The 27,392-nt window shown below is 46.3% G+C and overlaps 1 protein-coding gene across 1 annotated transcript in view; it reads right to left on the reverse strand.

Moving 5' to 3' along the window:
• Positions 1–27,392, reverse strand: part of prkcab (protein kinase C, alpha, b) — a 337,435-nt gene that overhangs the window by 68,972 nt on the left and 241,071 nt on the right. Inside the window, 1 exon segment of the mRNA XM_080724767.1 lies at positions 690–801. Coding sequence (XP_080580893.1) covers positions 690–801 — 112 coding nt within the window.

Here is a 27,392-nt window from a genome sequence, read left to right on the forward strand (position 1 = left end):
CATGAGATCCTTGTCCGCTTCCGGTTTCATTCTTTGGGCGGAAACGGCTCATAAGCTGGAGAACCGATGGTCGAAATGACTCGCTTTTCAGCAGGGAAGCAACAATTAAAGATACCACACAGCACGCACCATGGCTTACTGCAGGGCTCTTCAAAGTTTTCAGCCCAAGGACCCTATAGTTGAGAGAGAGATGAAGCAGGGACCCCCCCACAAACCTTTCCATAGATTCCATGTGGTTTCATTGTTTGACAGCACAATCATCATCGTGTTTTGAATTCATGTAAATTTGTGTTTTCAGATATTTAAACCACTTTTAAAATATTTTTTTTCCGAACCTTTTTTTAGGAGTTTTTTGTGCAAGACATATACATATAAAAGACAGCATGTACACATATACATTATACATAATAAGTACTGTATACAATACAGTCTATGGAACGCTACTAACCCTGTAAAAGCTCAGCTTGGCACAGCGCCAAGAATAGATAAACATCTAGCATTGATCAAAGGACTTTATTCATCATGGAACGCACTTTACTCTCTCTCTCTCTCTCTCTCTCTCTCTCTATCACACACACACACACACACACACACACACACACACACACACACACACACACACACACACACACACACACACACACACACACACACACACACACACACACACAGAGGTGTAGGATACTCACTGTCACATTTCATGCCCTGGTGGATGAGGCCGTAGAGCAGGGAGCCACAGTGGTCACAGAATGTAGGGCTGCCGTACGAGTGGATCTTAAACTTGTGCTTACTTCTGGGGTCCTGGTGGAACGCACGCACACACACGCACACACACGCACACAAACACACACACACAAACACACGCACGCACGCACGCACGCACGCACACACACACACACACACACACACACACACACACACACACACACACACACACACACACACACACACACACACACACACACACACACACACACACACACACACACACACACAGAGAGAGAGAACTGTCATGATGTGTGATCAATCAGCAAGTCTTTTGATAATCCAACAACACTTTGGCCGCCACTGACGCGAAAACGTGCCAATTGATTTATCGCACTTGGCCACCGTTGACACCGTTGACACCATTGTGAGCTTGGAGGTCAGCTATTTTCAGTGCTTGATACCGACCACACTGAACCAAGCATAATCAAGTCACTACTGGAGACTATGTGGCGTAACGGCATGGAATCACGTCTTTTCATTGTTTAATATCATTTAGGCCTGAACACATTATGACGCAATATTTTATGCTTTAAATATAAAAAAATAGCAGATATACAAGCTCACAGTGCCGCACTGCGAGCTTGTAGATCTGTGCAAGTCTTGGAATATTTTTGACCAGATTCTACAAATGTTTTCTAAATCCTTCTTCTTAAATCAGTGGTTCTCAAACTTTTTTCATGTCAAGGACCTTCAAAATGAAATGTATTTTGGCCCGCGGACCCCCCCCCCCCATCTCCAAAATAAGCCTATGTTTGGTCGCTTTTAAAAATATTTTAAAGATTTTTCAAAAATAGCAGATCTACAAGCTCGCAGCGCGGCACTCGGTGTCGCGTTGTGAGCTTGTATATCTGCTATTTTCTTATGGTAAAGCATAATGGTCAAAGTGGTGCCAGGTTTTAACGGCTTAAAGCAAAAAATCCAATCTAAGCGAGTGGAAATGTTTGATAGGCCAGTGTGAAAGGAGCCCATAGCAGCACTCTGAGTTATCCACAGCAGGGGTTTTCATCCTGATTCACATCAAGGACCATTATTTATTAGGTATTTGAGCCATGGTAACACTTAGAAGTTTTATTTTATCGATGGATCAGATTTTGTACACAGTTCCAAGCTGTATTGATGTTGTTACCATAGCAGAGATAACAGGCAAACGTTAAGCAAGGGATAACATCTCGCTCAGCAGTCATTATAGAGTGATAGGAGCCCGACAGGTTGATATGCCACCGACGCAAAGCGGAGGTCTCCTGTCACTCTATAATGACTGCTGAGCGAGATGTTATCCCGCTTATTACCCGGCTACTAAATTAAATTAATAATTTGACTCAAAACTAAAAACAAAACAAAGTATTTCCTTGTTTACAGACGGCTGAAAGTGCGTCCCCTCCGAGCGCAACACGGTCGGTCGCCTTGGAAAACAAGGGAGTGCTGATCAAATAGAATCCATTTTCGGTTACTGCGTCGTCTATTTCTCACCTCAAATGTTTTTTAAAACATTCTTCAGAGCAACGTTTGGTTGTAAATGACGCTGTGTGTTTGTTTACATGGCTGCCATGTTGGATACGGCACTAAATCCACGCAGTGCAGCCTGAATGCTGCAGCTGCTCTGAGCCTTTGATTAGGCAGCGGTGAATTATAGATGGGTTTCTGGTCCACGTTACACTGATAAAACTAGATGCGTGCGCAGGGTCCGGTACCAAAATTAGCCAATGAAACCAGCGCTCCCAAAACAACAGGTTTGGGGATTGGACGGAATTGATTACATGATACAGTCAGCTGTGCATTTAGTCTCAATGTTTGTAAACAAGAAACCCGTCTATAGAGCGGAGCGGTCATTATACGCTCATAATTCACCGCTGATTTCAGCGCTCGACCAATCACAATCAAGCGTCCAAACAAGCCGGGTAATAATCAAGAATAACAAATCTTCTACATTCTCGAATTGTGTAGACAGCGTGCAAATTAACACATCGGACGCCCACGTGGTTAACGTGTCTTAATTTGCTGGTGCCCATGGCAACGCGTCATTTTACCTACCAGCGAGAGTACTGGCGAGAAAAGTAATCCGAGTAAATGTAATCCGAGTATGTCCTGTTTATTTCGCGAAAATCTTTTCTTTCAGTCAGGACCGTTTTTTATCATTTCTAAGCCACAGTGTTTGTGTTACGGCAGGTAGAAGAGGCTGCCGTTTTGAAATGAAAGTGATTTAAAAGCTAGATTAGGAGAAAACAGCATTTTTGTGCAGCCGCTAAACAGGAAGTCAACGAGACACACAGCACGTCCGGGTGACGTAATTGCGCGCTGCATGTTGGGAAACGGAGTTTGTTTCATCACCGCGGTAGCCAAGTGCAGTAGCTACAGTACAGTATAGTTTACTGTACAACGTGTCAAACGCGTCGTGGGCCTCCAGCGACATCAAAGAAATTGACTTGTAGACACCACGTGGGCATCCGATGTGTTAAGTAATGCAGATGTCATTTTAACTCAGCATGAAATGAAACCAACACATAAGGGTCCGTTTGGTTAGATCTGTAAGGGTCCATTTGGTTAACAACTCCCCATAATGTCTTGCTACCACTTCAAATACGCTTTGATCGTAAAATAGCTCATAACTGAAAATCTTGTAGATCGGTTATTTTCGATGCTTCCATTGAAGACTTCCAACGACTGAAATCGGTCATGGCGACTGAGAATTTTAATTACAAATCCCGGGCGTTACACATGTTTTTCTCCACACGTGCACCTGACCTGCACTACATGCTCCACAAGTCAAATCGTTTGGAAAACACAGCAGTACCAAATGTTGGATTAATGTAAGGAGAACTAGTTTCCTTTTTTATCTGTTTCAACTCTGCAATCAGCTAAAAGTGAAGGAGACAAAAAAAGTAAAGAATGCAAGAACTATGACAGGAAACCTCTTTTTCACCGTGGAATTAGTAATAAACTCATGCCACTATTCTTATTGCATTTATATAAGAGATGATTATGTTTTCTTTTTTATGATAATAGTCAATGCATAATCATCACAGTATAATGAGTGCAAATCTAATCTAAAAGTAAGGCTAAGTTGATGAGATCAACAGACTGATAGCATAAAAACAAAAAAAAAACTAATCTTGGTATAATGGCATGACAATAAGTCACGGCGATATTCGCTGCTCCGGCACAGACACGTTTATTCGCAGTAATAACATCTAATAATCAACACGACCAAATTGCCTTCCCGGCGGCGTCTATTCAGAATGTCACACAGTGTAAAAGGAACTATTATCTTCAAACCTGGACCTAATTAGAACCCTGCATACCGGGGTGGGAGACCCCCTAGCTAGCAGTGTGGCCGCCCACCCACCCACCCCCACCACACTGAAATATATCATAACAGAGCAACATGACTGGTGTCAACATGACTGGTGGTGTCTTGCACGCGGGCCTTCGTCATGTTGCCATACCTTAGCTTTTTCTGAACTGATGCCACTGGGGGAGGACAAGAGAAGGAGAGAAACGAGGAGAGACCGTAGCGAGAGAGAGCGTGGTGTCGTTAGCTAGTTATCGTGGTGCGATTGTCAGGGGAGTGAGTCACTGGTGTGGAGTGAGGAGGATTCCGGAACGCTCCAATTATAATGAATCTGTGAAACAGAGGCAGCGGGTTGATCTTTATCACACTGAACCAGAGGGAGTGGGTTGATCTTTATCACAGGAGACCGAAGGGGAAAGATAAAAGATTAAGACAGACGGGTTCTCCTGAAGAAAAAGAGTTTGAGATCGATGCATGGAGACAGGAGGAGACAAGAAGACTTCAGGGATGAAAATCACCAGGTGGAGCAAACATTCAGCCCAAACAGACAGGGGCGTCACACCACATTCTGGGCCCTGCGTACAAGGATTCACTGCGGGGCCCCTGTGCTTTAACTATTGAAAAATAGCAGATCTACAAGCTCACAGCGCGGCACCGAGTGCCACGCTGCGAACTTGTAGATCTGCTATTTTTGAAAAATTGTGAAAATGTGTGCAAGAAACCCATGTTTCCATGTCAGTGATGCTCAGGACTTTTTCATGTGAAGGACCCCCAAAATTATATGTATTTGGCCACGGACCCCCATCTCAAAATATTTAGTTCCAGGGACCACCCAGAAGCAAAATTTGAGTTACAAATGTTCGCTTAAAAAATACATATATTCAAAGATTTGCACACAAAAATAGCAGATCTACAAGCTCGCAGCGCGGCACTCGGTGCCGCGCTGTGAGCTTGTATATCTGCTATTTTTCAATAGCTAAAGTTACTAGGGCCCCTCCACCTTGGGCCCTGGTAACTCAGTCCCACTTTCCTACCCCTTGTGACGCCCCTGCAAACAGATGCGATGCACAAGCCTGACCATCATGTGCAAAGATATTTGATGTAGAGGGGGTGAAAGAAGGGGGTCTAATAAGACCCAAGGGGGGACCCTGGTCAATAAAGTATTTAGTATGGGTTTTAGTGGTTAAAAACAAAAGCCTTTAGACTTGACAATAATGGATCACAATGAGAAGACATTTTAATGAGGGCACAACTACTGTACTCCACCACGAGAACTCAAACCTCCCCTGTTCCTTTTTGAATCCATCGTTGTTTCTCATTATGTCACCCATGCTGTGTTTATCTTATTCAATCAAGGATTGGGCGACACCTGCATTCACCCACTAAAGTAGGATTGGGTGACACCTTACAGGGCTTGACATTGAGGCTTGTCCTGTTGCCCAAGTGTGGCACAAGTAACAAATTCTTCAGAACAAGCTCATTAAAAATGTACTTGTCTGTTGGACAAGTGGCTTGAGGGTTCACTTTTTCTGTGACGTGCCTGGCAGCTTTGTGCTTTATGCTGACTATGGACTGTTCATACTGTGGTCATTTTGTTATTTATTATATTTCAATGTCTATGCATGCATTTAAGAAAGAGATTACTGTGAAATGTCAAATTTGTATCCAGACTTTTGTGACTTTTGTGCCCGGACAAGTGAATGGGAAATGTACTTGTCCCAAGAACAAGTGCCTGTGCCTCAAAAGGTTAATGTCAAGCCCTGCCTTAGTTTTTATACAACATTGTTCATGCTGTTCACTGGAGCGACGCTTCAACATTTGCATGGTTAATTCACTATCTTTAACGATCACTAATGCCATTTTATTTATTCTTGGATCAGTGGTTCTCAGATCTTTTCATTTATAGGACCCCATAACTCTGAGAGTGTCCAAATGGAACCAAATGGACCCGTAAGAAGTGTCCATCGCACCCAGAGAGTCCCTGGACCACTCCACTGTCCTCGATTCTTTTAATATTACACACCGGATCCAAGTTATGGGTATCGCAATCATGATCGGGAAGGCATAACTGGTATCGGCACATCTCTAACTTGGACATTTTCACTTCGGGGTAAGGTCTCATTTCCCTGAACCCGGAGTGGGAAATCTGCTGTATACCGGTTATCTTCTGAGAAGAAAACAAATTGCATCAGATTTTGGAGATGCTGATTCTCCGTGCCGTGATGGCAGTCCAGGGGTGCCGCGAGATCATTTGATAATATTTGGAATTTATTTGGACACTTGAAAAAAGAAGTACAAGTAGTTATTTTCAGTCAGTTCTAACCAAAATGGCTATTATCTCAACGTTTTCCTCGCAACATAACCATCATAATTCATCATACAAGACTGTCGCACAAAACTAGTGAAGATGCGAGGCGTTGTGTGCTTGTAGATCGGCTGTTTTCACTAGTTTAGTACATTTTATAGATGATAAATACAAAACGAACGTTTTTGGACAAGGTTTCCACCCGACAACGACGATATGCTTTAAATGTAAGGTGCTGGGAGAGAAAATTATAATGTAGGGGTCCCTCGGATTAAAACAATATTAATGGGGTGCCCTGAGACAAAAAGGTTTGGGAACCCCTGCTGTAGACTGTAGACCCGAGGCAGGCCGTGACTCCTATTGCACACAGCACTAGAGAATGTTAGAGAGGCAGGCTGTGACTCCTATTGCACACTGTAGCACTAGAGAATGTTAGAGCAACTATTCCACAATCTCCGAATGCCATATAGAGACTGGAACTACAGTTCCTGAACGACCAGTAACAGAAGTAGTCACTGCTGCACGGAACTGTAGTCCCATTGGAAACATAACAGAAACACACTCGCACAGACAGAGTCATTATAATGAGCTGTAGTCCCATTGGAAACATAACAGAAACACACTAGCACAGCCAGAGTCATTATAATGAACTGTAGTCCCATTGGAAACATAGCAGAAACACACTCGCACAGACAGTCATTCGAGCGGCATATTCTTGTTATGCGTGTATAGTTTAAGAAACCATTTGAAAACATCATGGAAGGAACACCAACAACACCAGAGCAAGACGACATAACGGCCCCAAAAATATAGAAAGAAGACATAACGCTTCCAGTAGGACTCGTGCGTCTGTGCGTGCGTGCGTGCGTGCGTGCGTCTGTGCGTGCGCCTGTGCGTGCGTCTGTGCATGCATGCGTGCGTGCGTGCGTTCGTGCGTGCGTCTGTGCGTGCGTGCGTGCGTGCGTGCGTGCGTGCGTGCGTGCGTGCGTGCGTGCGCCTGTGCGTGCGTCTGTGCATGCATGCGTGCCCGTGTCCAGTCAGAACAAAGCAAAGAGGAAGAACACAGTCCCAAAGGGGCGCGCCCCTCTCCTTAAAGCTCCTTCAAAAACAAACAAAGCTACTGTATATTCCTGCCCCGTCTCTATCGGGTAGATCAGTGGTTCTCAACCTATGGGTCGGGACCGCCAGGGAGGTCCCAACATTATTTTGGGGGGGTCTCCACTCTCCAGATGATTAACCTAATGTGCAACATTGCTTTCTCACTCAACATAGTAAACAAACCAACATAAAGTTTAAGTGTATAGAGGGTATCTGCACAATTCTAAAGTGACAATTTAAGGACTTTTTAATACCTCTAAAATGACAAATTAAACATTGGCCAAGTTGTCAAATATTAGGCAGAAATTGTGAAAATAGCCGATCTACATGCTCACAACGCCTCGCAATGCCAGGCATTGTGAGCATGTAGATCTGCCATGTAGATCTGAACTTGAGTTCAATAATATTTTTTGGTTTTTGTCACATTCCTAAGACAAAAATTTGATTCGAGGAAATTTTCCCCCATTGATTCCGGATGGTGACCCGATTGATTCCGGATGGTGACCCGTTTCGAAACGGGTCACCATCCGGAATCAATGGGGGAAAATTTATTGTTATCACATTTTTGTCTTAGGAATGCGACAAAAAACTAAAAATATTATTGAACTCTACTCTCCATGGCATGAGTAATCAATAGAAAAAAAGTCATTTTGGGGGTGAACTACTCCTTTAACCCATTCAGGCTGGGAACACATTTTAGTGTAGTACAGTACAGTATTAACTTTATTCAGAAAACTTAGGTCAGGCCTAAATGGGTACTGTAAAAGTACTGTAGTGCAATTGTGAGGTTACTTGTACTTTACTGGAGTTCTGTATTTCCAATTTCCAATACTTTTACTTCTACTCCACTACATCTCTGATCCAAATATTATACTCTTCCTGTCCAAGACTCTCAGAACAATGGCCTCTGGATGTTTCCTATTCCTAATTATCTTTTCCTCTCTCTCTCTCTCTCTCTCTCTCTCTCTCTCTCTCTCTCTCTCTCTCTCTCTCTCTCTCTCTCTCTCTCCATCTCTCTCTCTCTCTCTCTCTCTCTGTCTCTCTCTCTCCAGGTGGAGGGCGAGGGAGGAAGTCTGTGAAGAGATAATCTCCACTCCACTGGCCATTGTGGCCAAGCCCCAATGGGCATGTGTGCACGTGCACATGCACATGCACATGCATGTGCATGTGCATGTGCGCAGCACAGCTGTCTGTTTCCTTTGCCTTGGCACTGGGACAGGTGCGTGCACGTTGTGCAACGGACTGAATGTGTGTCAAGTAGAAAAACGTGCGCTAAGCTAACCAAAAAAAGGTGCCGAACAGGAGGAGCTGGGAATGTGAAGTAATGTTGGCATAGTCTCCTAGAACAAGATTCCCTTTCGCTTTAGTCACATTTAATCGTCTGAAAGGTCTGGTGTTAGTATAGTTTTGGACTAAATATCATAGTTTTAAAGAGGTGGTGCCATGATTTTTTCCCCCTCTAAAACATGATTATCAGGTATTATGATTATACTAGGAGGAAGATTTTTTCCAAAAAAGTATACAGAAAGAGTTAAAATTGGGTTTTTATGTGGCCACACCCCCAGTTCATTAAGTATGCATGGATGTCATGGTGGGTGGTGACCCAGCTGAAGTTAGCCACACCCCACAGTGTTGGGTGAATGGTAATTAGGGGAGGAGTTGATACTGTGACATACTGTGTTTTTTAACTGACACGTTTGACCACAAGGTGGTAGGCAGCCTCCAAGAGAAAACAAACAAATACCAAGAGAATACATAATTTCTCATAAAAACCACACCAGGGGGTCTAATGAAGTACTTTCAACCTCCTAGACACATGAAAAACTGAAAAAGTACAAAACTATGGCACCACCTCTTTAAGGTCTTTGCACACTGCTGCATTTTTCGGGACGAATATCGGAGTGAATTTCGGAGCGTGCAAATAAAATAATCAACCACACGTTATGTCAGTCACGTTTGCACACTGCCGCCCGTTTTGCGCACCACTCGGTCCCTTGCTCTCTCTATCTTTCTCTCTCTCTCTACTTGCCCTGAAAAACGCATTTCGCAACAACAAACGCAGCAGTGTGCAAAGACCTTTAGTCGGCTAAATCTACAGTTAATTAAGTCGACTAAAATGTGTTTTCCCTCCCCTCTCCTCCAGGAAGGGAGAGGACAGAAAGGAGATCGCCAGCACTGATAGGCTGAGATAGAAACACATAAAACAACACACGCGCGCACACGCACACACACACACACACACACACACACACACACACACACACACACACACACACACACACACACACACACACACAGTAAGGCCAAACATTGCAATGTCTAAGAACAAATAAAAGAAAGAAAGAAAGAAAGAAAGAAAGAAAGAAAGAAAGAAAGAAAGAAAGAAAGAAAGAAAAACTGTAGACACAGTGACACGTACAGATCTAATCAAAACTATAGTTCAGCAGCTGTTCAGTCTTGTCTACTTGCTGTCATGGCGTTCTAAGCCTTACGTTGTTACACATGGAGCTAGATAGCATTTTTAGGTTTTAGAAAAGTATTTTTTACTGATTAGGTGAGTGGTCTTTCTAGATTGATATTCCTATGAATTTGTTGTATTGTTGTTGATGTACTGACATATTATCTTGCTTATTATATTGATGTATTACCTGCTTATTGCAAGTCGCTTTGGATTAAAAGCGTCTGCTAAATGCCTAAACTGTAAACTGTAAACTGTAATTGTTGTTCTAAGCATTCATTCTCCACCTCCAGTCAGCTTGTTACACAATGTACAGTCACCGACTACAGTATACAGTGAGGGGTCGCTCACGATCCATTCCTTCATAAGAACTAGTTCTTTGCCGCGAACGTGAACAAACCGCAGGGCTATTCAACTGGCGGCCCGCGGGCCAGATCCGGCCCGCCAATCAATTTGGACTGGCCCTCGGAAGAATTCTGAGAAAATAAAAATTAAAATATATATATATTTTTTATTTTTTTTTATTTTTTTTTATCAAACTTATTTTACTTATAATTCGCAAATGGTTGTAACTACCACTGACGTTCCGTTCGCCATCTGAACACGGACATCTCATAACAATCTATCTGTCATATTAAATCCCACTGCACTGCTGACAGCAAAGCGCTGGTCATGTAGGTGGCGGTATACACACAAAAGACACAACAAAAGGATGAAGAACAACGACAAGGAAACAGCATGGGAAGCAGCTGAGAACAGCCACGCTGAAAAAAACAACATTGCGGCGCGCTGGTCACCTCCACTAGCTAAGCTGGTGTGTAACTATGGCACAGAAAACACAGAAAAAAAGAAAAGTTGACACTGAAAATCGCCAGTTTAAAAGAGAATGGACCGAAAAATACATGCACGTTGAAACTCCAGACGGCAAGCCTGTTTGTTTGCTCTGCAACCATGTCAATGCAGTGGCAAAGGAATATAACCTCCGGAGGCACTTCATCGGTTGTCACGACAAGTTTGATGAGGACTTTCCACCAGGTTCAGATATTCGCAAGGAAAAGATTAAAACACTCTCTCAAAGCTACGAGAAAGCATGCACAACCATCACTAAAGCATGTACTGTCCAGCAGAAAGCAACTGCAGCGTCTCTCCGTGTGGCATGGATCCTTGGCAAAAAGAAAAAGCCATTCACTGATTCCGAGATGATTAAAGAATGCATTCTAGCTGCTGTCGAGGAGGTGAGGCCTATTGATGCACATTCTCTTTATTTGTACTGTACTGCTCTTGTTATTTTATTTTTTCTTACGTCTCTAACTTTGTAAATAACTGTATACTGCTGTGCTACAACTGAATTTCCCCCCTGGGATAATAAAGGTTTCCATCTATCTATCTATCTATTCTAGGTGATAACGGAGGATAAAGTGAGAGAGCAAGTGATGTCATGTATCAAGACAATACCCATGTCAGATACAACAACAGCGAGAAGGATGGATGTCTTGGCCACAAACGTCTTTGAAACACTTTTGGATCAATTGAGGAAAGCAGATGTTATGTCGCTGGCTGTGGATGAATCCACAGATAACACTGATACAGCTCAGCTGTGTTTGTATGTGCGTTTTTTCGATGGTGACGTTTTCAGAGAGGACATCCTGGGACTAATACCACTGGAAGGACGTACAACTGGTGAAATCCTTTTCCAGAAGATTGTTGACTTTTTCAAAGACAACAGGCTTAATCTGGAGCGTGTTAACATGTTAGTGACAGACGGCGCTCCATCTATGTCTGGGAGAATGCGGGGCCTGTCTGCGCGACTTTCTGCCATCGCACCGAAGATGGAATCACTCCACTGCTTGATCCACCAGAGCGTACTGTGCGCCCGACTCAGTGGTGAGTTGAAAGATACAATGGACTCAGTTATGGCTATGATTAATTTTATCAGAGCGACCTCTAGTCTGCAACACCGTCTGTTTCGTCAACTACTTGCCGATATGTCAGCTGATAATAATGATTTGCTCTTACACAATGATGTCCGTTGGCTAAGCAAGGGCAATGCCCTTAAAAGGGTATGTGGCCTCAGGGAGGAAATAGTAGCTTTTCTCCGTGACAGCAAGCACAAGAAAGCCAACACGTTTCTGTTGCAAATGCAGGATGACGATTTTTTGTCACAGATGTGCTTTTTAAGCGACATCTTTCATCATTTGAATGAACTTAATCTGACACTGCAGGGGAGAAATAAAACAGTGGTTGATGTTGTTGAAAGTCTAACTGCATTTCAAAAGAAAATTGTCATTTTCTCATCTGATCTCACTAACCGAATGCTGCACTTTCCCACACTTTGTGACTTTATCAAGTCATCAGCCAGTGCCACAGTCACTGAAATAATGTCAGATTTCATGGATAAATTGAGGCATAACTTTGCAGCACGATTTGATGACTTTAACATGCCCAAAGAGCTGCTGCATTTTGTGGGCAACCCTTTTGCCAATGCAGATGATATGTCCACAAAGGGACAAGAGATCGTTGCATCACTTGATATTGATGAAGCTTCCTTGCAACTAGAAATAATTGACATGCAAGAATCCTCTGCTCTGAAGCAGGCACATGAGAAGGAGGGATTCACAACATTTTGGGCAAAGAGTGTTCATGTGAACAAATTCCCCAACACAAAAAAGCTGGCCATATTTGTGTTAACTATGTTCGGATCAACATACACCTGTGAATCCAGCTTCTCTCACATGAACGCCATTAAAACAAGCAACCGTTCCTCCTTGACAAACGAGCGTTTGCATCACTGTTTGCGAGTAGCACTCACTTCATATGAGCCCTCCTTCTCTGCCATTGCCAATTCAAAGAAGTGCAATCTCTCTCATTAGTAGCCTAGGTGTGTAGTAGGCTAGGCCTCTCTACCCCTTCCCAATGTGTGATAGACAAAGAAAGAGTTGAAGATATAGTTGTCAAATTTGGACAGTCGTTTTATTTTTTTCTTCTTTTTATTAAATGTCTTAGCTCAGGTGAGATGCTGTTGTTTGCCTCACAATGTGTTATCAAAGGTGTTGTAAATGAAGTGAGATGCTGTCCTTTAATCTTTACCTCACTAGATGCACTGTAAAAGTGTTAATGTATCAATGTGTTGTACATTAAGTGAGATGCTGTTCTTTAATTTTTACCTCACTAGATGCACTGTAAAAGTGTTAATTTATCAATGTGTTGTACATTAAGTGAGATGCTGTTCTTTACCTCACTAGATGCACTGTAAAAGTGTTAATTTATCAAATGTGTTGTAAATTAAGTGAGATGCTGTTCTTTACCTCACTAGATGCACCTTAAAAGTGTTATTTGACCAAAATGTGTGTTGTAGCTTAAGTGAGCTGCTGTTGTTTACCAGTTACCACCACCATGTGTGTGGAGATGTTGCACATGATGCACTTATATGCATTTTTTTCCACAGATGTTTTATTTTTTATTCAAATGGTTTTGAGGAGATGTTGTTTAATGTTGCTTGTTTTAAACAAGAAAGCATGTCTACAGTTGCACTTTTACATGAAAAGTATACTACTTTTGCTTTGTAGCTAAATAAAAGTTGAAAATGTGGCAGCGCGTTGTGTCAACTAAGTGTACTGTACATATATAAGCCGGAGATTGATGGCTCGGGGGGGTCCGGCCCCTGGCCCCTTGGGTTTCTGACTATGTGGCCCCCTGAACAATTAAGTTGAATAGCCCTGCGCTATACCATTTCACTTTCGTTCATGCATAGCGGTAGCTCACGTAATCTGCCTGGAGGCCCGGAAGCACTAGCGTTGAACACAAACGAATCATTTGAACGGATCACTGCCGTGAACATCAACAGAATGGTTGGTTCAGTGAAACGAAGGGTTTTGCCCACTAAACTACAGTACAGTCTGACCATCCTCTACACATGACACACAGTAGTCTGACCATCCTCTACACATGACACACAGCAGTCTGACCATCCTCTACACATGACACACAGCAGTACAGTCTGACCATCCTCTACACATGACACACAGCAGTACAGTCTGACCATCCTCTACACATGACACACAGTAGTCTGACCATCCTCTACACATGACACACAGCAGTCTGACCATCCTCTACACATGACACACAGTAGTCTGACCATCCTCTACACATGACACACAGTAGTCTGACCATCCTCTACACATGACACACAGCAGTCTGACCATCCTCTACACATGACACACAGCAGTACAGTCTGACCATCCTCTACACATGACACACAGTAGTCTGACCATCCTCTACACATGACACACAGCAGTCTGACCATCCTCTACACATGACACACAGTAGTCTGACCATCCTCTACACATGACACACAGCAGTCTGACCATCCTCTACACATGACACACAGTAGTCTGACCATCCTCTACACATGATACACAGCAGTCTGACCATCCTCTACACATGACACACAGCAGTCTGACCATCCTCTACACATGACACACAGCAGTCTGACCATCCTCTACACATGACACACAGCAGATGACCATCCTCTACACATGACACACAGCAGATGACCATCCTCTATACATGACACACAGCAGTCTGACCATCCTCTACACATGACACACAGCAGTACAGTCTGACCATCCTCTACACGTGACACACAGCAGTCTGACCATCCTCTACACATGACACACAGCAGTCTGACCATCCTCTACACATGACACACAGCAGTACAGTCTGACCATCCTCTACACATGACACACAGCAGTCTGACCATCCTCTATACATGACACACAGCAGTCTGACCATCCTCTACACATGACACACAGCAGATGACCATCCTCTACACATGACACACAGCAGCAGATGACCATCCTCTACACATGACACACAGCAGTAGTCTGACCATCCTCTACACATGACACACAGCAGATGACCATCCTCTACACATGACACACAGCAGTACAGTCTGACCATCCTCTACACATGACACACAGCAGTCTGACCATCCTCTATACATGACACACAGCAGTCTGACCATCCTCTACACATGACACACAGCAGATGACCATCCTCTACACATGACACACAGCAGACTGACCATCCTCTACACATGACACACAGCAGTCTGACCATCCTCTACACATGACACACAGCAGTCTGACCATCCTCTACACATGACACACAGCAGCAGATGACCATCCTCTACACATGACACACAGCAGACTGGCCATCCTCTACACATGACACACAGCAGATGACCATCCTCTACACATGACACACAGCAGTCTGACCATCCTCTACACATGACACACAGCAGTCTGACCATCCTCTACACATGACACACAGCAGCAGATGACCATCCTCTACACATGACACACAGCAGTCTGACCATCCTCTACACATGACACACAGCAGCAGATGACCATCCTCTACACATGACACACAGCAGATGACCATCCTCTACACATGACACACAGCAGTCTGACCATCCTCTACACATGACACACAGCAGTCTGACCATCCTCTACACATGACACACAGCAGTCTGACCATCCTCTACACATGACACACAGCAGCAGATGACCATCCTCTACACATGACACACAGCAGTACAGTCTGACCATCCTCTACACATGACACACAGCAGATGACCATCCTCTACACATGACACACAGCAGTCTGACCATCCTCTACACATGACACACAGCAGCAGATGGCACATTATTTAAGGTCATGGGAGGTACAGTAGACTCCGCAGTGAGGCTGCCGTATTGGCAAACAGCTGAACAACAGACAATAAGAAGAGAGAGATAAAGCCAATTCCTCTGAAGCAGAGGTTGTCAAAGTGGGATCTGGGGACTTTAATAGGTTAGTTACTGTAGGCTATTTGAAATCACTTGGGAATGGGTTGAATGCAGATACTGTACCACATGTCACTGCATTCTATGCTGTTAAATATACAGTGAAGAGCGTTCATTCTCAGTGAAAGTCTCCTGTATGAATAAAGGTAAGAACACAACAACTACACAACAACTACACAGACATTTTAAAGGTTCCCTGGGATCCCACTGGCCTTGAGGTCCAGGTGCATATACCACATAGGCTCTGATGCCTGACAGCGTGTTGCGGGTTTGAATCCCGATCCTGACAACCTTTGCTGTGTGTCACTCCCCATCTCTCTAGCTGTTTCCTGTCAGTCTACTGTCCTATCAATAAAGGCATGAAAGCCCAAAAATGTATATTAAAAAAAGTTCATACTTTAAGTACATTTTGATGCTGACACTTTCATACTTTTACACAAGTACATTATGAATTCCAGACTTATACAATTTTCACTACACAACGTGCTTCCACAGAAGACCTGCTGGCTTCTACGTAACTTGAATGAGTGAAAGCAGTTTGTGGCCGCTGGGAACTGGGCTGCATGCGGTCAGGTTGGATGCATGTCCATCCACACACCGTGCTGGCGGCGGGTCACATGTCAGTGCACTGACCATATGCTGTAGTCACGACTCGCCTCGGTCCCTGGTTAGAATCCAACTCCCACCATGCCCCCCCCCCCCCCCCCCCCAATGCCCTAAATGTTCTGGCTGCCTACATGCACTCTCCTAACTAAGCGTCAAAATGTGTCAAAAACAGCAAATAATAGGTAAAGTGTCCTTATTTTATTTCCACAGACCAGAAGACAGAGCGCTGGCCACGTCCCGGTGTTTAGACAGATATCTGGTGTTGTGCGTCCCCTCTCAAATGAGCACTTGCCCAGTCGGGCAAACTGAAAGCGAACTCCACCTGCCCGAGAGTTTTATTTACCTGCCGGGGGGCAGGTGGGCAAGCCTTAGTGTCAATGCCAAGGTCCTCACTGGGACTTTCCTCCCGGAGTTAAAGCAGAGACGAGGTAATGTCCGGTGAGACAATCAGTAATACACCTAGAGTCTGGGTTTCTGTACAAACTTCACAACGTTCCTTCCAAGCTGCAGTTTGAATGCAGTTAAGTTCAATACGGTTCAACCTGCAAGATTGTTGTAGGCAGCAAAACATCACTGCTGGCAAAGAAAGAACATCTAACCTATTGTGTGTGTGTGTGTGTGTGTGTGTGTGTGTGTGTGTGTGTGTGTGTGTGTGTGTGTGTGTGTGTGTGTGTGTGTGTGTGTGTGTGTGGTGGTGGTGGGGGGGGGGGGCACAGATAACAACTAGTTGCCATGGTGATGATGGGTTAGAAATAATTCAGCAGGAGATGTTCAGCCAGCTGATAGAGGAGAGATGGAGAGACTGCAGATGGAGAGAGAGAGAGAGAGAGAGATAGATAGAGAGAAAGAGCGATAAAGAGAAAGAGCGATAAAGAGAAAGAGCGATAAACAGACAGAAAGATACACAGATACTGTAGAATAGATCATACATGGGCAACTGGCGGCCCGGGGGCCACATGCGGCCCTCACCTTCACTTACTGCGGCCCTCAGGTTAATATAGACGGGTTTCTGGTCCACGTTACACTGATAAAACTAGATGCGTGCGCAGGGTCCGTACCAAAATTAGCCAATGAAACCAGCGCTCCCCAAAACAACAGGTTTGGGGATTGGACGGAATTGATTACATGATACAGTCACCTGTGCATTTAGTCTCAATGTTTGTAAACAAGAAACCCGTCCATTGGAATACTGATATATTATTGATTTCAAAACATTTCCAAACATGCAAAAAAACTATTCCAAACATGCAAACATGACCCGCTTCAGTTACTTCAGTCTATATTAGTAGCTTAATGACTAGTACTAGTCTTTTTTTATGTCCAATGTATTAGTGTATAAAGTTAACATAAGAACATATAATGCATTTGAAATTAAACAATAATAATAAAAATAGCTCAAAATAATTCAGGATTCCAATTCAAAAATATCAAAAATAGCAGATCTATAAGCTCAAAACGTGTCGCGGTGTGACACGTTTTGAGCTTATAGATCGTCTATTTTTGATATTCGTACTGGCCTATAAACATCGTGGCCCTCATGGAGTGAATCTGACAATATGCCTCTCCATCACCACAGTTGCCCACCCCTGCTGTAGATAGTGTTGTGTGTTTCCTACAATTAAGAAGACAGACTTGAACCAAAGAATGACAGACTTGAAGACGTTATACTAAATGGTCTTTACTAGTAAGACGCCTCAGGGCGACAACAGTGATGTGGACATCAGGGATGTGGACATCAGGGATCTCCATATATGGGCGATATCTGGGATTTGTTCCTCCCCTGGTATCACAGGGATCTCCATATCTCCATATATGGGCATAAAAGGGATTTGTTCCCCCTGGTATCACAGGGATCTCCATATCTCCATATATGGGCATAAAAGGGATTTGTTCCCCCTGGCATCACCAGGATCTCCATATCTCCATATATGGGCATAAAAGGGATTTGTTCCCCCTGGTACCACAAGGATCTCAATATCTCCATATATGGGCATAAAAGGGATTTTTTTTCCCCCTGGCATCACAGGGATCTCCATATCTCCATATATGGGCATAAAAGGGATTTGTTCCCCCTGGCACCACAGGGATCTCTCTAACAGGGCATCAGTAATAATAATATGATATTTTCTGCATTTATTTGTCTGTAATTTAACGTGGAGGTGTAAAAAGGGACCCCAATTGAAACAAGCCCAGGCTTTCTTGTGGTGTTTATCCTTTTAGTTGACCTTGTACCAGTGAACTGCACTGTCCTGTACCTTTCCCTATATGCTAACCTCTAATAAAATCTTCAATCAATCAAACTGAAAGCTTTTCAGAGATTTCCCAGTGGGCCCCGCATGGCCCAGAAGAGTTCGGCAATGTTTGTATTGTGACAGTATTTCCCACAAGGCCAAACCTGCTGTTCCAACATAACATTCCCAGGGTAACTTTAACATGGTACAGCAGGGCCCTGGGAATGAGGCAATATGACCATGCTCATTATAAATGATCATATTTTTATATTTGAGACAGAGGTTGCCAGAAATTCTTCCTATATCCTCCTGACCTAGACCAGGGGGTTTTCAAAGTGGGTGACGGGGCACCCTGGGGTGCCGCGAGATAATATATCGATAATATTTGGAATTCATCAATATCACTACATCAATAACACTTCACTATGCTTAGTAAAACAGACCTGATTTGCACTGTACTCGATGAGTTATTTTTCCATCTACGACAACTCTTCACCAAAAATAGCCGATCTACAAGCTCACAACGCGTCACAACGTGACGCGTTGTGAGCTTGTAGATCTGCTATTTTTGGTGAACCTTCCCCCCAGAATAGGCATGCTGGGGTTCAAGTGGTTAAACGTCAAGTATAAGGTTATTTTCAGTCAGTTCTGATGGAAACGGATGTTTCTCCAATAGGATGTAAGATTCTAAAAGTGAACAGTGTAACTCAGGGCTGCCGTGGATGAAAAGGTTATTTACAGGGTTGCACCGAGTCAAAAGGGTTTGAAAACCCCTGACCTAGACAATAATAACAACAACCTCAAACCAACTAGTTTAATTTAGTTCATTTTTTATTTTTACAATGACGAAGGACACAACAAACACGTGTTCAAGGGCAACACAAAAAGTCAAAGACTTACATTCTCATTGTGCTCTAAAAACTTGTGGTCTAAAAACACTCACTATGGCGTGTGACCCGCGACAGAGGACAGCCATCGCATGACGCAGCAAACTATGACCTTCTGGTGACAGAGAAACTCTGCATGTGCGTTTGTGTGTGAGAGAGAGAAAGACGGTTACGTTGAGGGAGGCATGCATAGAGCAGTGGTTCTCACCTTTTCAGACCGCGACCCCCAAAATAATCACATTTTAACCGGGGACCCCTACCACCACCCTACGAGCACTAAGAGTTGAGGAATTACATTTTGTATAATACGGTTCTATTGTGAAAATAGCCGATCTACATGCTCACAACGCCTCGCGTTGCGAGGCGTTGTGAGCATGTAGATCTGCTAAATTTTCACAATTTATGCCTCTAACATTTGACAATTTGGCCGATGTTTAATTTGTCATTTTAGAGGTATTAAAAATTCTTCAAATTGTCTCTTTGGAAATGTGCAGATACCCTCTCTGTACACTTAAACTTTATGTTGGTTTGTTTACTGTTGAGAGAGACAACAATGTTGCACATTAAGTTAATCATCTGGGGACCCCCCAAAATAATTTGGGGGACCCCCCTGGAGGTCCCGACCCACAGGTTGGAAACCCCTGGCACAGAGTACAGTGTATACAGTAGTTTCTGGGTGAAAAAACTGTGCGCATCATGACATGGTCACACTTGTACTGAGAGAAAGACAACCTGGTAGAGTAAAAGAGGAGGAGAGACCCACCCCCATTAGTGTGATTAATTAACCCTGGTAATTGACTTTATCAAAACAAAGTGGATAAATGCGCGAAACTGTGAAAAGTGATGACTCATCACTAAACCATCGTTTTATGGGGCCATTTCTAGCCCAAGGAACGTTTTTTGTGCAAAACAAATGCTTGCAATTGATTCAGAATCATGACAAACCCCTAGTTAGACCCCTCACATCCTACTTAAAGCAGATCTTTTTTCTGGGTATTTTCCTCCTTTACAGAAAGTCGACGGGAGCCCAACTTGATATGGATAATTCTATGGGTAATTATCAAAATAAAGTTTGGTATCCAAGGCTAAAATCCATCGTTAGGTCCTAAAGAAGCCTCAAAAAAGGTTTGGCGCTTTTATCTGCTTCGTATCGATAATTTTGTTAAGACAACCCACTACATGGGAGGGAGCGAACTAGAGAAGAAGCATGGAAAACAACACATCTGATGACAATCAGAGACACACACTGATGCGGGCGCTAGATCACCACTGGGCAGAGAGAGAGACACACTGATGCGGGCGCTAGATCACCACTGGGCAGAGAGAGAGACACACTGAGGCGGGCGCTAGATCACCACTGGGCAGAGAGAGAGACACACTGATGCGGGCGCTAGATCACCACTGGGCAGAGAGAGAGACACACTGGGGCGGGCGCTAGATCACCACTGGGCAGAGAGAGAGACACACTGAGGCGGGCGCTAGATCACCACTGGGCAGAGAGAGAGACACACTGATGCGGGCGCTAGATCACCACTGGGCAGAGAGAGAGACACACTGATGCGGGCGCTAGATCACCACTGGGCAGAGAGAGAGACACACTGAGGCGGGCGCTAGATCACCACTGGGCAGAGAGAGACACACACTGAGGCGGGCGCTAGATCACCACTGGGCAGAGAGAGAGACACACTGATGCGGGCGCTAGATCACCACTGGGCAGAGAGAGAGACACACTGGGGCGGGCGCTAGATCACCACTGGGCAGAGAGAGAGACACACTGAGGCGGGCGCTAGATCACCACTGGGCAGAGAGAGAGACACACTGATGCGGGCGCTAGATCACCACTGGGCAGAGAGAGAGACACACTGATGCGGGCGCTAGATCACCACTGGGCAGAGAGAGAGACAAACTGAGGCGGGCGCTAGATCACCACTGGGCAGAGAGAGAGACACACTGATGCGGGCGCTAGATCACCACTGGGCAGAGAGAGAGACACACTGAGGCGGGCGCTAGATCACCACTGGGCAGAGAGAGAGACACACTGATGCGGGCGCTAGATCACCACTGGGCAGAGAGAGAGAGAGACACATTGAGGCGGGCGCTAGATCACCACTGGGCAGAGTAGAGAGAGAGAGACACACTGAGGCGGGCGCTAGATCACCACTGGGCAGAGAGAGAGAGAGACACACTGAGGCGGGCGCTAGATCACCACTGGGCAGAGAGAGAGAGAGAGACACATTGAGGCGGGCGCTAGATCACCACTGGGCAGAGAGAGAGAGAGACACACTGAGGCGGGCGCTAGATCACCACTGGGCAGAGAGAGAGAGAGACACACTGAGGCGGGCGCTAGATCACCACTGGGCAGAGAGAGAGAGACACACTGAGGCGGGCGCTAGATCACCACTGGGCAGAGAGAGAGAGAGAGACACACTGAGGCGGGCGCTAGATCACCACTGGGCAGAGAGAGAGAGAGACACATTGAGGCGGGCGCTAGATCACCACTGGGCAGAGAGAGAGAGAGACACACTGGGGCGGGCGCTAGATCACCACTGGGCAGAGAGAGAGAGAGACACACTGAGGCGGGCGCTAGATCACCACTGGGCAGAGAGAGAGAGAGACACACTGAGGCGGGCGCTAGATCACCACTGGGCAGAGAGAGAGAGAGAGACACACTGAGGCGGGCGCTAGATCACCACTGGGCAGAGAGAGAGAGAGACACATTGAGGCGGGCGCTAGATCACCACTGGGCAGAGAGAGAGAGAGAGACACATTGAGGCGGGCGCTAGATCACCACTGGGCAGAGAGGAGAGAGAGACACATTGAGGCGGGCGCTAGATCACCACTGGGCAGAGAGAGAGAGAGAGACACATTGAGGCGGGCGCTAGATCACCACTGGGCAGAGAGAGAGAGACACACTGGGGCGGGCGCTAGATCACCACTGGGCAGAGAGAGAGAGAGACACACTGAGGCGGGCGCTAGATCACCACTGGGCAGAGAGAGAGAGAGAGACACATTGAGGCGGGCGCTAGATCACCACTGGGCAGAGAGAGAGAGAGACACACTGGGGCGGGCGCTAGATCACCACTGGGCAGAGAGAGAGACACACTGAGGCGGGCGCTAGATCACCACTGGGCAGAGAGAGAGACACACTGATGCGGGCGCTAGATCACCACTGGGCAGAGAGAGAGAGACACATTGAGGCGGGCGCTAGATCACCACTGGGCAGAGAGAGAGAGAGACACACTGAGGCGGGCGCTAGATCACCACTGGGCAGAGAGAGAGAGAGACACATTGAGGCGGGCGCTAGATCACCACTGGGCAGAGAGAGAGAGAGACACATTGAGGCGGGCGCTAGATCACCACTGGGCAGAGAGAGAGAGAGACACATTGAGGCGGGCGCTAGATCACCACTGGGCAGAGAGAGAGAGAGACACACTGAGGCGGGCGCTAGATCACCACTGGGCAGAGAGAGAGAGAGAGACACATTGAGGCGGGCGCTAGATCACCACTGGGCAGAGAGGAGAGAGAGACACATTGAGGCGGGCGCTAGATCACCACTGGGCAGAGAGAGAGAGAGAGACACATTGAGGCGGGCGCTAGATCACCACTGGGCAGAGAGAGAGAGAGAGACACACTGAGGCGGGCGCTAGATCACCACTGGGCAGAGAGAGAGAGAGACACATTGAGGCGGGCGCTAGATCACCACTGGGCAGAGAGAGAGAGAGACACATTGAGGCGGGCGCTAGATCACCACTGGGCAGAGAGAGAGAGAGACACATTGAGGCGGGCGCTAGATCACCACTGGGCAGAGAGAGAGAGAGACACACTGAGGCGGGCGCTAGATCACCACTGGGCAGAGAGAGAGAGAGAGACACATTGAGGCGGGCGCTAGATCACCACTGGGCAGAGAGGAGAGAGAGACACATTGAGGCGGGCGCTAGATCACCACTGGGCAGAGAGAGAGAGAGAGACACATTGAGGCGGGCGCTAGATCACCACTGGGCAGAGAGAGAGAGAGACACACTGAGGCGGGCGCTAGATCACCACTGGGCAGAGAGAGAGAGAGACACACTGAGGCGGGCGCTAGATCACCACTGGGCAGAGAGAGAGAGAGAGACACATTGAGGCGGGCGCTAGATCACCACTGGGCAGAGAGGAGAGACACACCGCCAGGCTCAGCTGTGTGCCCGTGTAGGTGGAGGAGACATCAAGCTAACAGCATAATCTCCACCCCAGCAGTGATGCCTGCCAGCCAGCCAACCAGCCAGGGAGACCTGCTTGCTTGCCAGCCGGGCAGCCATGCCAATGTGTGCCCGCTTCCAAAAACACAGTTTTCTCCACACTACAGAAACAAAAGCTCAGTCGACCGTTTAAATGGTAAAAAGTTAAATCATCATTTCCCATAGATTTGGAGCTCCCACAGAGACTGAGGGGGTTGAACAACTTGCATGTTCAGCGCATCATTACGTTACATAATAGCCAACGCACATGATCTACCCAGGTCTCAAAGCATCCGTCCGTGATCATGTTGACTTCACATCAACGGTACAGTGAACCAGCAGACTACCCCCTTCCCTCCCTCCGCCACATTAGCCAGCTCTGCCTGGGGGGTCCAGACTTCCCTGGGAGTTTCCCTGGCCGGTGTGCAGACATAATCCCACCACCTGCTCCTCTGTCTGCCCCCTGGCAGCCGGGCCTGCCTGCCTGTCTGTCTACCTGCCTGTCTACCTGCCTGCCTGCCTGCCTGCCTGCCTACCTGTCTACCTGTCTGTCTACCTGTCTACCTGCCTGCCTGCCTGCCTGCCTGCCTGCCTGCCTGTCTGTCTGTCTGTCTGTCTGTCTGTCTGCCTGCCTGCCTGCCTGCCTGCCTGCCTGCCTGCCTGCCTGCCTGCCTGTCTGTCTGCCTGCCTGCCTGCCTGCCTGCCTGCCTGCCTGCCTGCCTGCCTGCCTGCCTGCCTGCCTGTCTGTCTGTCTGTCTGTCTGTCTGTCTGTCTGTCTGTCTGCCTGCCTGCCTGCCTGCCTGCCTGTCTGTCTGCCTGCCTGTCTGTCTGTCTGTCTGTCTGTCTGTCTGTCTGTCTGTCTGTCTGTCTGTCTGTCTGCCTGCCTGCCTGCCTGTCTACCTGCCTGCCTGTCTGTCTGTCTGTCTGTCTGTCTGTCTGTCTGTCTGTCTGCCTGCCTGCATGCCTGCCTGCCTGCCTGCCTGTCTGTCTGCCTGCCTGCCTGTCTGCCTGTCTACCTGCCTGCCTGCCTGCCTGCCTGTCTACCTGCCTGCCTGCCTGCCTGCCTGCCTGCCTGCCTGCCTGCCTGTCTACCTGCCTGCCTGCCTGCCTGCCTGCCTGCCTGCCTACCTGCCTGTCTACCTGCCTGCCTGCCTGCCTGCCTGCCTGCCTGCCTGTCTACCTGCCTGCCTGCCTGTCTACCTACCTGCCTGCCTGCCTGCCTGCCTGCCTGTCTACCTGCCTGCCTGCCTGTCTACCTGCCTGCCTGTCTACCTGCCTGCCTGCCTGTCTACCTGCCTGCCTGCCTGCCTGCCTGCCAGTCTGCCTGTCTACCTGCCTGCCTACCTGCCTGCCTGCCTGCCTGCCTGTCTACCTGCCTGCCTGTCTACCTGTCTACCTGCCTGCCTGCCTGTCTGCCTGTCTGCCTGTCTACCTGCCTGCCTGCCTGCCTACCTGCCTGCCTGCCTGCCTGCCTGTCTACCTGCCTACCTGTCTGCCTGCCTGCCTGGCTGGCTGGCTGCTACAGCAAACGCAAAACCCCTAAAAACCCTCTCATCCATGTCCATGAAAATCACAGACTAGGATAGGTTACGAGCCCACAGCCCTGGCATAAAAGGCCAACCCTCGCACCAGTAATGAATCTGACCTTACGGTATTGCTGAGAACCTGCATGTGTGGACACAGCTCTGGTTTTGGCCAAACGGTATTATTTTCCACAACACCTCTCAATTATCTCCCGGTGAACCCAGGCTAGCAGATCTGCCTTCTCACAAACACACGTAGGCGGATAGTAGTCTGGGATCACTTCACTTTTCGGGTTTGTAACCGGTCTGGAGCGGAAACCACAAAACGTCATGTTGTAGTACTCAAAGGACTACAATTTGCCGGAAAGATCAAACCGGATTCAGTTTTAATCCGTTTTTTCTGCGCTCAAGGACATACTTTTAGGACCTACCTAATAAACTCCTTGATGCGGAGTAGTTTTGCTTTTGAAAAATTCGTTTGGTATCTGCATCTTTAGTCCAACTTTTAGCGACTGGCAAGACTACACTAGGCTACTCGAGCATTTTAATAGAGATTGGGGAAACAAACGGAGGGACCTAAATCAAAGCGGCGCCGCTTCTTCTAGTGGTTTCCGCGCTCTAGGCGGAAACCAAACGGCCTGTTGTGAACGAACACCGGCGAGGTTAGGTGGGTAGTAGCCTACTCCCAGGCCTTATTCAGGATGCTTGCCAAGAGTCAAGAGTTGTTTCATTGTTCCACGACAAGTCAAGTTTACCTGTGATTGGCACACACATTCTGCTCCCCCGCTTTTAAAAGTCAAACCACCTGCCGCTCTTTCGATATTACTGTCCCAGACATGGGACAATGGTGAAGAGCCTGAAGAGGCGCTGAGGGGCCAAATGTTTTTTTTTTTTTTTTTTTCAAAATAGTAAAACACTGCAAAAGAGTTTAGGGCATGGGTCTTCAACAGGGGGTCCGGGACCCCTAGGGGGTCCTCAGAGTTACTACAGGGGGTCCTCCAAATCTTTGAGTGATAGAACGTTTTTTCTCCTTTTTTATATTATTTTTATATAACCACTTGAACTATAGTGTCCATATTCTGAGAACTTCAGCCAGAAATAGTCGATCCACAAGCTCACAACGCCTCGCCCGCGAGGCGTTGTGAGCTTGTAGATCGGCCATTTTTGGCAAAGAGCTTTGGTGTAGAGGGGAAAAAGAGCAGACTAAGTACAGAGAGAAAGGTCAAGTTTATTAAGAATTGACGGTTCAAGTGGTTAAATATCTGAACACACAAATAGACAAAATACACTGATGATCGCGCTGTCAAACAATGAAACTATATGGAATCTATGAACAGGTTGTGGGGGTCCCTGCTTCATCTCTCTCTCAACTAAGGGGTCCTTGGCTTGAAAACGTTGAAGACCCCTGGTTTAGGGATATATATGGGGTAAAGGCATGGAGGAACTGTGGAGTTGTTTGACTACCTCAGTGACCTCATCCTGGGAAGTACGTACTGTATGTACAGTATGTACAGTATGTACTGTATGTACTGTATGTACAGTATGTACAGTATGTACTGTATGTACTGTATGTACAGTATGTACTGTATGTACAGTATGTACAGTATGTACTGTATGTACAGTATGTACAGTATGTACAGTAGGTCAGATAGTATTTAATTTAAACAGATGCTGCTAGGTTCGTTGTTTACCTGGTATCCTATCATTTCACGTATAGATTGTTATTTATTTAGATAGCATGTTGTTTGGACTGGTGATGCTATTGGTTCACTGTTGAACAGGATCCTAGTAGTTTCTAAGGTTATTACAGTCTCTCTGTATTCTGTGTACAGTGTATGTGTCTACCGTGCTTATTGTAAGTCGCTATGGATAAGAGCCGTCTGCTAAACCAGTGTTTCTCAACCACTGTGCCTGGGGACCTTTGGTGGGCCCCTGAGAAGGGTCAAGTGTGCCCCTTGAAACTGCTTGAAAGCCAGTATTGTATTTATCATTTTAAAAATGATTTAAACTAGTGAAAACAGCCGATCTACAAGCACACAACGCCTCGCGGTGCGAGGCGTTGTGTGCTTGTAGATCTGCTGTTTTCACTACTGTTGTGCAAGAGCCTTGTATGATGAAGCAGGGCTTTACTTTGCGAAGAAACGTACACATTTGAAACTTGAAG

The sequence above is a fragment of the Nannobrachium achirus genome (assembly GCF_963921795.1).
Source record: "Nannobrachium achirus genome assembly, chromosome: 4".
Taxonomy (NCBI): domain Eukaryota; kingdom Metazoa; phylum Chordata; class Actinopteri; order Myctophiformes; family Myctophidae; genus Nannobrachium; species Nannobrachium achirus.